We start from the raw sequence: 12,939 nt of genomic DNA on the forward strand, positions 1-12,939 counted from the left end.
ATTTAGAAGATAGTGCTTGGATCTCAGAAATTCTTCTTGCAGTAGTGATGGCAACCAAGAAAACAGTTTCCCATGAGAGATATTTAAGTCCCGTGTATTTGCTAGTTCAAAGGGAGGTTGTGTGAGAAGCTGAAGCTCAAATTCAGATTCCATGGAGGTGTAAGGTTTTTAAAAGGAGGCTTTAGAAGGGGTATCTATTTTAAGAAAGCCTTACTCAATTTGTGAGAAGCTATGGGTGTGCCATTCAGTCCAGTATGGTAAATTTGAAATTGCAGCCAATTGTACCCTAATGTTTTTTTTCAAACACCTTTATTGAATTATCACTTGTAACATAGGCAAATTTACATTCATATAAAAGTAATCACACTATAATTAACACAACAAACATTTTACTTTGCATATAGCTGTACCCTAATGGTTGAGGTACTAGTACCGTTTTGAAAAAGGTGAGCAAGAAAATCTAAGATGTGGTTAATAGAAGCTGAAAAGGGGTCAAGTTTATGCTGCTGAGCCCAAATGGCAAACCTTCTTCATTTACTTGAACATGTTTTCCTTGTTGAGGGTTTATGGGAAGACAGAAATATACTTCGGACAGGTGATGACAGCATAGACTATATGGCTACTATGGGAACTGGAGAAGCCAAGAAGTTGTCTTGAAGTTTGGCATATCTAGGTGTAACATGCCTGTCGGGTAAGACAGAAGGTCCTGAGTCTGATCTAGGTTCCATGGTGGTTGAACCAGGTGAGGCCACAGGAAGGGAAACCAAATTTGTCAAGGCCAATAGGGGCAATGAGAATCCCTGTGCTTTTTGACCTGGTAGTTTTCTGTAGAAATTTTGAAAATCAAAGAGGTTGGTGAGAAGGCGTAAAAAAGGCTGGGAGCCAATTGTGAAGTAGAACATCCCTCGGTGACTGCCCCCATGGGGGAATCAGGGCAAAGTAGTTGCTGCATTTGTTGTTTAGGGGAGAGACACAAAGAACACAGCATGGCTGGCACCATTGCCAGAAAATCTCATCCACCACTTTCTCTTTGAAGGACCACTCATGTGAAAGAAGTATGCACCTGCTCCAGTTTGTCTGCAATCAAGCTGACCTCCCACGAATGTGCATCCCTACAAGAAAGCAGTCAGAAGAGATTGCCCACTGCCAGACGCTGACAGCTTCTTGACACTGTGGGTTAGATTTGCCCCCCCCCCCACATTTTTTGATGTATCAGATGAATGACATGTTGTCCATTTGAAGCAGAACTGTCCCAGAGGGAAGAAAATCTTGAAAAGTTTGCAACACCATCTGCACTGCTCTCATCTCTAAGACATTTTTTATGCAAATTGGCCTCTTCGGAGGACCAAGTACCCTGGACTGCCTTCCCCAGATAAGGCCGCCCAACCCTATCTGGGAAGCATCCATGGTCACTATGGCCTTGGGCTGCTGGGGAATGAATGGGCAGCTATAGAGAAGTTGATCGGACTGGATACACCAATAGAGGTCTGTTCTGCAAGTGTTGGTAATTTTTATCTGATATGACACTGACTGATGGAAGACTGACCATTGAGTAGCCAACATCTACTGTAAAATCCGCATGTAAAACCTGGCCATTGGAAATAAGGTTATCACTGCCACCATGAGACCCATAGTTTGGAGAACTGTGCCAGCTGAGATTGATGTGTTGTCTACAACCTTCTTGACCTGTGACCTTACAGTTAGAACTTGATGTGCTGGAAGGGAAGCAAAGGCAATCTTTGTGTTGAGTAGTGCTCCAATAAAATCCAGTGTCTGAGTTGATTGAAGTTGTGACTTGTAGTTTATGGTTATTCCTAGGACAGCACAGGTGTAGATAACCTGATCTCTTGAATATATGAGTTGATGCCTGATCAGAGTGGTAATGATCCAGTTGTCCAGGTAGGGAAATACCCAGAATCCCTGCATTCTGAGATGAGCTGCTACTACTGCCATGCATTTGATAAACACCCTGAGGGCTGTGGTGAGTCCAAATGGCAGTATTCTGAACTGGTAGTGACTGGCTCCCAGCTGGAAGCATAGGTACTTTCTGGATCACCTGTTCATCTTTATGGGATAGTAGACATCCTGAAGATCTATCAAGCACATCCAGTCATCCTTGCCCAGAAAAGAACTTGGTTCATTAAACAGATTTGTTTAGATTTGTGAAATCCAAAATTGATCTCCACCCCCCTGTCTTTTTTTGGCACTAAAAACAACCTTGAGTAAATTCCGGATCCGATAAGGTCTGGAGGGACTTCTTGGATGACTCTTTTTTTCTAGCAGATTTTGAATCTGAATTGCTGCTTAATCCCTCTGACTGGGTAGAGCATTGGGGATTCTTCTAGGAATTGGACGTGGTAGGGAAAATGGTATTGTATAAGCTTTGGATATAGTCCTCTGCACCCAAGTATCTTTTGTTAATTCTAGCCAGGCTCTATGGTGCAGGGACAACCTTCCCCCAACCATCTCCAGAGGTGGACAGTCAAGCCTCTGTTCAGGAGTTCTGGTAGGGTTTATCAAAGAGAGATTCTTGTGAACCCTGGTTTTGCAGGCCACCTCTAGCATGAGGGCAATGACATCCACTGGAATTCCCCCCTCTGCCTCTGGGGGCACTTCCTCCACATGTGTCATGGAATGGACCTTGGGATGTTTTGAACCACATTTTCCGGCTACTCCATTGATTCCTGGAGAAGGATCTCTGGGGGAGCCGAAAAATGTATGCCCATGGCAGACAAAGTCTTTCCATCTTTTTCATATCTGGACAGCATTTCTTTCACTTTAGAGCCATAATGGGTAGTTCCATCAAAAGAAGCAGTGATGGAATTGGACTTAATTGGCTCCACAAAATCACACAAGTGCATCCAGGCATGCCTCCTCATGGAAATGCCTGAACTTGCACCTCCTGAGGTTCCTTCCTCTATGTTGGAAATTAACCTCATAGAACTATTGGCTATAGCCTGTAGGGTTAACTGAGAAGTTACTGAATCTTTAACTTCTGCAGAGACCATTCCTGAGACAGAGTATGTAGTAATTCCTTGATCAAATATCTTTGAAGTCTAACAATATGTGCCAAATAGTTTAGCGACAGCGAGGCCAAGGTCGCTGAAGCAAAGGCATGCTTCTCTAGTCTGTCCATTGCCCATGAGTCCCTGTTGGGGGGATGGACAGTGAAACTTTCGTTGGCTAGTTCCTTCTTTCTGGCCACAGCAATGACCATGGCATCAACTGGAACCCCTTTCCCCTAAAACTGTCTGTCACCACATGGTGCCATTATTCTGTTTGGTCTCCGAGGTATGGGTTCTATGGAGTCAGGCTCCTTCTATGACCACCTAGAGATAATGTCCATGAGCTCATCAGTGGGTGGAGTCACCCATGAAGTACAGGAAGAACAGATTCCTCCAGTGTAGGGTTGGAGGATGCCCAGCCACCTCTCTGATTCAGGATTTCTAGGATGTCTCCGAAGGGAATATCTTCAGGAGGTGACCGTGGGGACCCTTTGCCTTCATCGAAATCCGTGTCTTTGGTGACGGACTCCTGTGGGGAGTCTAGGTGCTTCTGCTTGCACATTCATTTCCTGGGTACATCCAGAGTGGGATGTTCTGGGGAAGTTTCAGAAGAGCTGAGAGGGAGCCTTAGGTTTCGGTACAGAATGTCCCTGTGGAGAGAGTTGTTGAGGCTCCAGGCAGTGGGGCATCATGGTGGAATAAGTAGGATCTGAGGGAGTGAACACTCTCTTCACAGCCTTAAAGGCAAAGCTCGGAGGAGCCAGAGAGAGGCCCTGATCCAAGAAACCAGTTTTCCAAATCATCCTCTCTCTCTCTCTCTCTCTCTGATCCATTGGCACTCCGCCAGAGGAAGAAGCCGAAGACAAACTGTCCAGTGCCAAGGAACAGAGATGTCTCAGAAAACTTTAGAGTTGAATGCTGCACCCTGGACCTGGCAGGCAGGCTTCAGCTACGAGAGCTTTCTGGATCAGAAAAGATCACAGGTCTCAGAGACGATGTCGGATCTGAAGATACTGATGTCTTTGGATCCAAGACTAACAGATCCAGATGACTGGGATCCTGAAGCTCTGAGACAACAGATGGTATTAGAGGAAGAACTTGCAGGAGTGGTGTGGTGGAAGGTCGAGCAACCTGACCCAGAGGGGTAGGCACTGAGGGAAAACCAATCTGCCCTTCTGCCAAGAGGATCTTCCTCACCACTATCTCTCCATATCTTTTTCTGTGAGACTTTTGGAAGAAAAAGTAGGGTAAATGGAGGGGGATGCTGGTCTCTGCAGAAAAAGGTGATAGAAGCTTGTCAGGTACTGAGTCAACCGATGGAGAATTTCTAGTATGAGAACAATACAGTGTCTCCAAAGGCTGTGTCTGATGTGAAGATTTTGACTGATCTGACTTGGATTGTGCCGGAACCATAACAGTTGATTTAAAAGTTGTAGGATCTGAAGGAGCAGGTGGATCCTGAATTTTCATCTTTTTCTGATCCGGGGTTAAGACCAGATGCTTAGCACTGCTTTTCGAGAAAGAGTCTGAGGAAGATTTCGACGAGGTGGAAGGATTCAACTTTAGAGACTGGGATATGCCTTCTCCAAAAGAGGAAGGAAGGAGACCTTTAAATAGCAACTTATTTTTGCATTCAGTTAGGGCTCACAGATTAAATCTGTGGCAAATCGAGCAAACCTCTTGCAAGTGTAATGGACCCAAGCAGTAAACACAAAGTGAGTGTGCATCTGAGAGAGGCAACTTATGTCCACATTTGGAACATTTCTTGAAACCCACAGGTTTGTCACTCATCATGCAATATAGATAACAACACTAATAATAAGTGAAAATTCTTAAGGTAAAGATAATTCAAAATAGTAAGTAACTCCTACAATGGAAGAAGAAAAGCAGAGGAATACCATCAATAGTATGAATAACTAAAACCAGGTCGTAAGGAAAGGGAGAGGAAAGACAGCAGAAGAATTACAACACTCTACAGTCAGTAAAAGAGAAGGAAAGTCAAGGAAATGCCAACAATGGTATGTTGGAAATACAACAAAGTCGTAAGGGCAAGGGAGAATTAACAATAGAGATCCTAAACCGCAAACAGTAAAGACTAAATGTTAAAAGGGTAAACTAAAGAGAAAAAAAAATTAAATGGAAGGAATTATGAAGAAAACACTTTACTAATTCAATACAGCTCAAGAGAAACTGGTAAACCACATCCATTAGCTAGAAGCAGCAAACAAGATCTAAGGTAATTGTCAGGGTGCATTGTGGGTAAGGGAGAAGCTTGCGAGATCTAGTGGCTCTACGCTTTAGCATCGGCTGAATCAGATCCAAGAGATCAGATCCAAAGCCATTCGATGAGGATAGAATGAAAATTCACAACATCATATCAATACTTAAAAGCTAAGAATGAATGAGTCATAAGCAGTAATACAACCCAGTTTGAAAGAATGTCAAAAAGCAACCAGCTACACGCACCAGAAGATGAGAATATATTTCAGTACTGCATCACAAGCATGGATCACTGGATTTTAATTAGTAAATTTTATTTATTAAATAAATTAAAATTACAGTGAAATTATAACAGCAAACACTACGACGCACAGGAAATACTCCAGGTGCAGTAGACAATTGACAAAACCCTTATTCAAATCATAGCTAGCTACAAGCATCCAACTCTGACTCAAGATGCCCACTCCACCTATCTGGACATCTTCGAATCTATCAAGAGTCAAACCTTTACCCTGATCCTGGGCGACTAACTATCCAACCATTAAGAGGAAAAAATACTCATCCCAAAACACAAATGCCCAGAGATTCCTTGATTTCATCAATGCAAATGCCTTGGACCAGTTGGTTGACACACCCACAAGAGGTGAAAATATCTTGGACTTGGTATTAACCGACATGAGTAACCACTGCAGCATCCCTACAGTGTCATCATCCCTGGAAAGATCCGACCACAAAGCAGTCACTTTCGAAGTCACCATCTCCCCCCCCCCCCCCCCCCAGCTACGGTCAAACAAAAAAAGTTCTCCAAAACTGATTACAACCTCCTGAGGGAAGGTATAAACAGCTTCATAGTCCCCTCCCCCTCCACAGAAACTGGCACGTGTCCAAACTTACACCAAAGTACTATATGAGCACTTATATAACTTTATGGAATCAGGAATACCAGACAGGATGAAATCATCCTCCTCAAGGAGGACTAAACCCTTCTGCTGGGCATCTAAAATAAATAAAGTCTACAATAAAAGTAAAAAATTGCTGTCCAGGACCAAGAAGGAGCAGGTGTCTAATTGGACATAATCTCTCTTTAGCCGGAACAAGCAAATAAGAGCACTAGTGAATTCCTCCAAAGCAAACTTCGAGTCCAAACTGGCCACATCTACTAAAGCCCATTTCTTCACATATGTCCGCAATCTCAAGGGAAGCATTCAGATCTGCTCAGAACTGGTGGTCAAGGACACCACATACACAAATCCTGCAGATATAGCCAACCTGCTGGCAGGCAGGTTCAGTGAAAACTTCACTCCTCTGTCCCCCCATCAGTGAAACAGGGCATCCCCAGTACCTGCCCCCCTCCCTTTATCTCTAGGGAGCAAGTCATCACTGCTCTTTCGAAGGCAAAAAATACAGCCTCCATGGGACCCAATAATATCCCAGGCTGCATCCTACATGAACTCAAGCAGGAACTTGCAGCACCATTAGACACCCTATTCAACCACAGCCTGAGTACTGGCTTCATCCTAGCCAAGTGGAGGACAGCTACTGTCATCCCTTTGCACAAAGGTGGACCATCCACCAATCCATGAAATTATAGACTCATCAGCCTAACTAGCCTGATCTGCAAGGCTATGGAGCAGATTATTATGGACCTCATTAACAAGGACACTGGCAACCTCCAGACACTTGATCCGACACAGTTTGGTTTTGTCAAGGGGCGATCATGCCTGTTAAATTTGGTCGAATTCTTTAAGACAGTCACCAAGGCCATAGATGAGGGGAAGATGGTGCACACCTCCTACCTTGACCTGGCCAAGGCCTTCAATATTATTTCTTACTCAGGTGTAATAGATAAACTTTTTCAACTAGGCATCAATCCATATGTTACCAGATGGGTAGCAAACTGGCTTACTGATAGAACCCACCTAGTAAAAATAGGGGAAGCCACCTCAAGTAGTAGGCCCGTAAAAAGTGGTGTACCCCAGGGATCGGTCTTGGGGCCTCTGCTGTTTGGGATATACTTCTCAGAGGTGCAAGCCAAATCTAGTGGGATATGGCTGGCCAAGTTTGCAGATGACTGCAAGCTGGGTGCTGTCATCAATTCCCCTAGTGATGTGGACATCCTCCAAGAGAGTCTCACCCAAACAAATGACTGGTGCCAGAAACATGGCCTCAAACTGAATGCCAAAAAATACATCATCATTCCTTTTGGGGAGAATGATGTCCCCACAAATTATCACATTGATAATAAGGTACTAAGCACGCAATCAGTCATGACAGACTTGGGAACTCAGGTTGATACCAAACTGACTTTTGACCACAATATTGCCTCCATTGTATGGAAAGCATTCTACATGGCCCACCTTGTTAGTAAGGGTATCTCATCCAGGGACAAGGTGGTCATAACATCCCTGTATTCTTCGTTTATAAGATCGATTATTAAATACAATAACCCATTCGGTATGTACCTCACAAAGCACATGCAGCAGCTGGAGAGACCACAGAGATTCCTCACCAAGATAATCCAGGGCCTCAAACATCTAACCTACACAGATATGCTAAAAGCCCTGTCCCTCTACTAAATCTCCTACTGACTCCTCAGATGTGATCTCTATCTGACATACAAAGCAATCTCAGACCCCACCCTGATGGGACTGTGCATATCCGCAAGTCAAGCTCCACTCGGGTAACCCACACACGAGACTTCAACCTGGTCTGTGACATCAATTGGACTTGTTGGCAAGAAAGATTTGTGTCCCAGAGGGTTCCCCCTTTTGTGGAATAGACTCCCTCTCCACATAAGGCAGAGTACCTCATTAAACCTTTTTTAAGCTCAACCTGGATAATTGGATGGGGAACAGAAAATACACCCCTGGGATTCCACCTATGTCCCTGCTGGACAGTGGCATAGGGTACTGACTTGTTGGAACATAAATTCTTGGCTAGGCTTGTAAGGGCCTCAAGGGCAATAGCCTAGTAACTTCCGATGGCCTTATGATGTATGCTTGTATATATCTTGCAGTGGGACAGCATCAGCACTGGTTGCTAACCACAACCAACTCCTGGCCTCATGTGTAAACCATAACATAAAGTTATTTAGTACAACACATTTTAAATTAAAAAAAAAAACAGTTCTAACATTTGGAAGTTAAATGATAAAGGGCAGTGACTAAAACTTGCTTATTATTGCCTCAGATTCAAAAGAACATAGAATGGCATTTTCACAAATCAATTTTAACATATTTATAAAAAGTGAATGCTAGAAAAGAAAAAGTTTTCCAGATCCATAAGGCATTTTTTGTTTGTGTTATGAATTTGGGGTGTCTGAATTAAAGTGTCAAAACTTACTGCCATTAATGGGTCCTTCACCTACAACAACATTTTAGCAAAGCCATCACATGAAGAATGAAGTCTTCAAAGCCTTTCTTACATCAGAACGTAAGGGAAATATTTGTTTCTACTGCAAAAAGTTTCTAAATGTGAAAATATTTACTTTACAGCAGCCAAGATCCTCTGGTCCAAATCTTTTCTTAATGAAAAGTCTTCAAGTTATGGAGTATGTGTTTCTCTGGTCATAAGGATAACTACATCAATTATAATATTTACAAATTCTTAAATTTAGCAAACATAAATCAGTAAAAAAGACACAGGTACAATGAAGAAACAAATATTTCCCTTTATTTTAAAAGTTTGTCATATATAGTACAACATTACAAATGCTACCCAATTAAATATGCTAATAAATAACATTGCATTCCAAATTGAAATTAATTTCAAGTACAACTCATCTTCTGTAGCAACAGGAGTTGAACTATGTACATACGAACTAATTGCACTAAACAGTGAGATGTGCTCACTGTGAATTATCGAGAAGGAATGTTGGTGCCTTACTCCTTTGCTAACTGTACATTGGTCGGTTTAGCTCCAACTGGGATCCCGTGTTTGTGTAACGTGCTCAAAAGAGTTTCACGAATATCTTTGTTGTAGGAATCAAAGTCAAACACATTCTGTACCACACTTGCAAGGCCTTCATTTGGGAATTTCTGTTAAACAAAATACAAGTTTATTACTTAAGGACTTAATTCAAGATGTGTGCAAATGCAAATACTGACTGCAGAATTAAATAAACTAACCCCCTAATTATACATTATGGAGTCAGGAAAAAAAATAAAGAAAACCGCTATATGCTTTGGATGGCTCTGAAGGAAGAAAAAAGCCATTCTGCAGAAATCTAGTATGAAAACACTGAGAGACACTGATTCTTTTGGTACAAACATTTCTAAATGCATACATTTAAATCATGACTGAAATAATTAAAAAAAAATAAGTTATGTACTCACCATAACATTCCATGTGAGTTGTTCATCTTGCCTTCATTCTTATTGATGGGTTTGGAGCAGATCCTAGACTCTGACTCAGCCAAATGCAAAAGCTTGAGGTCTTCAACCAGCTCGTGGCCTACTCCCTATCCCATGATGCACTGGTGCTTCCCTCAGATGTTGTTTGTTGCCAACAATGGAGTAAGCCATCTCCCAGTATAGCAAGTATAGAATACACTAGATAAAGGTCAATTACAGCCATACCTCAACCTCAGGTTCTTGATCCTCAAGAAGCCTGGAAGGGGGTTGGAGAGTGGGATGTAAGAATGAAGGCAAGATGAACAACTCACATGGAATGTTATGGTGAGTACATAACTTCTTTATGTGAAGTTGTTCTACCTTGCCTTCATTCTTACTGATGGGATAACGTCCCAAGCACCATCTTCTTTGATGGCTCATGGGAGTATATTCTTGAGGACAGTGGAACCAAAGGAAGCCCTGTCCCCAGAGGCCCTATCCACTTTGTAATGAGTGATAAAGGTATGAGGCCTTGACCAGGTAGCTGCTTCACAAATTGTATCTATTGGTAATTTGGCAGAAAAAGCTGAGGAAGTGGATACAGCTCTAGCTGAGTGGGCCTTTATCTTGTCTTCTAATGGTGAATTCACTGAACTGTTAAGTAAAGGAATTACAGTCTGATAACCATTTTGATAAAGTGGTTTTAACAACAGGAGCACCCTTCTTGGAGTCTGAGAAGGAAACAAAGAGTTGATCTGTTTTCCTGAAATACGTGACACTATCATTATGAAATATCATGTAAAGGGGTTTTATGGACAAGGCCTGTAACTCTGAAACCCTCTGAGCAGAAGTAATAGCTACTAGAAAGATGGTTTTCCATGTAATATACTTTAGGTCACATGAATAGGCTGGCTCAAAAGGTGGCAGAATTACTCGTGATAGAACAAGTTATGTACTCACCATAATGTTCGATGTATGTAGTCCAACTCGCCTACATTCTTACCCGTGGGTTCGGAGCCGAATATCGGCTCCGACTCGGACGATTTTACTAGCTCGAAGTCTCTCATTGACTGGGCTAAGTGGGTATTCCATGGTGCACTGCTCCATATCCCCAGATCTAGTTTGCTGTGAAAATCATTTGTACTCCATACACACATCACATCCATATAAAAAATAAGCTAATCAAGGGTACTCTGTAGATGACAACCTAACCTCCAAATCCTCCAGGAAGGGGGAAGATGGGAGGGTAAGTAAGAATGTGAGGTGAGACAGACTACATACATCGAACGTTATGGTGAGTTCATAACTTCTTGATGTTATGCAGTCCTATCTCGCCTACATTCTTACCCGTGGAACAGTGTCCCTAGCACCTACATCCTGGGTACATCCACATTCTTACCCGTGGGTTCGGAGCCGATGGATGATTTTACTAGCTCAAAGTCTCTCATTGACTGGCCTAAGTGGGTATTCCATGGTGCACTGCTCCATATCCCCAGATCTAGTTTGCTGTGAAAATCATTTGTACTCCATACACACATCACATCCATATAAAAAATAAGCTAATCAAGGGGACTCTGTAGATGACAACCTAACCTTCAAATCCTCCAGGAAGGGGGAAGATGGGAGGGTAAGTAAGAATGTGAGGTGAGACAGACTACATACATCGAACGTTATGGCGAGTACATAACTTCTTGATGTTATGTAGTCCTATCTCGCCTACATTCTTACCCGTGGAACAGTGTCCCTAGCACCTACATCCTGGGTGTCTCATAGGAAAATACTCCTGAGAGCTGCGGAGCCAAAGGAAGACCTGCCCCTGGATACCACGTCCAATTTGTAATGAGAAACAAATGTGTGAGGAGAAGCCCAAGTAGCTGCAGCACATATATCATCCATTGACAATCCAGCTTGATAGGTTGTGGATGTAGAAACAGCCCGGGTAGAATGTGCCTTGACTGGAAATGGCAGATTTTTACCTCCTGCCTTGATAGATGAAAGAGATACAACTGGCTATCCATCTAGACAGCGTGACCTTGGATACAGGAGAACCCATTCGGTTTTCCGAAAAGGAGACAAAGAGTTGGTCAGATTTCCGGATATCTTTTGTCTGGTGAAGATAGAAGCGTAACTGTCTATGTACATCCAATTGGTGAAATCTAAATTATGCCTTGTTAGAAAAGTGGGGGAAGAAAACAGGCAACTCAATGGGCTGATACATGTTAGACACGGAAGTCACTTTAGGGAGGAACGAGAGAGACCCTATCTTTATGGAAGATTAAATATAGGGGTTTGATGGAGAGGGCTTGAATTTCCGAAACCCACCTCGCTGAAGTGATCGCTGTTAAGAATGCTGTTTTCCATGTCAAGAATTTTAATTCACAGGTAGCTGCAGGCTCAAATGGTGGTAAAGTAAGGGCTTGTAGAACAAAACTGAGATTCCCAGGGCATGATAGGTTCAGACACTGGGGGACAAAGCAACAGAGTACCTTTAAGGAATGCTTTGCATAGTCTGTGTGCCATGAGACTAGGTTCATTCGCTACGTGGAAATTAGATATCACTGCCAGCTGAACTTTGATGGTGGCTGATGCGGATCCCTGATAGAAAAGCATAGACAAGAACTCCAAAACTGAATCTATTGGAGCTGTGTAAGAATCAATGCCTCTGGTGTGTGCCCAGATAGAGAACTTTTTCCATTTACTAGAATAAATCTTTCTAGTGGATGGTTTATGAGAGGACGATAATATATGGACCTCTTCCGGTGAAACATTATGATGTCTGACTAACGATGGAAGTAAAGTAGCCAGGCTGTCAACCGGAGGGTCATCAGAGAGGGGTGGAACTGTCCCGACATGTGTGTCAGTAAATCTGGTTGAGGGTCCAGAATCCAAGGAGTATCCACAATGTATGGTGGAATAAAGGGGAACCAGACTTGATGAGGCCAGTGTGGAGCAATCAGAATCATTCTGCTTCCCAAGGATTGCACTTTCTGAATCACCCTTGACAGCAGGGGAAATGGAGGGAAAGCATAAAGCAGACCGGAGGGCCAATCGTGAACCAGAGCGTCCCTGGGTGATTCTCCCTGTGGGGGGATCAGCGTGTAGTTGTTGCTGCATTTCGCATTGAGAGGGCTGGCAAAAAGGTCGCAGCAAGGCTGACCCCATCTGCTGAAGATTCGCTCTGCAACCAGGCAATTCAGGAACCACTCGTAAGGCATCAGGATAGCTCTGCTTAGGCTGTTCGCTATTACGTTGGACTTCACCGGAATGTGCGTTGCCACCAGAAACCATTGGGAAGCTATCGCCCAATTCCACACTCTCTGCACAGAGGGTAAGACCGGGTTCCCCCTTGGTTGTTGAGATACCACACTACTGACATGTTGTCT

The 12,939-nt window shown here is 43.1% G+C and overlaps 1 protein-coding gene across 1 annotated transcript in view; it reads right to left on the bottom strand.

The window, feature by feature from the left end:
* VWA8 (von Willebrand factor A domain containing 8) overlaps nt 1-12,939 on the bottom strand; it is a 3,458,065-nt gene that overhangs the window by 1,653,594 nt on the left and 1,791,532 nt on the right. Inside the window, exon 26 of the mRNA XM_044071701.1 lies at nt 9,111-9,262. Within this exon, the coding sequence (XP_043927636.1) occupies nt 9,111-9,262 (152 nt within the window). The remainder of the gene's footprint in view (nt 1-9,110; nt 9,263-12,939) is intronic.

The sequence above is a fragment of the Protopterus annectens genome, chromosome 5.part0 (assembly GCF_019279795.1).
Source record: "Protopterus annectens isolate FY-2018-M chromosome 5.part0, PAN1.0, whole genome shotgun sequence".
Lineage (NCBI taxonomy): Eukaryota > Metazoa > Chordata > Ceratodontiformes > Protopteridae > Protopterus > Protopterus annectens.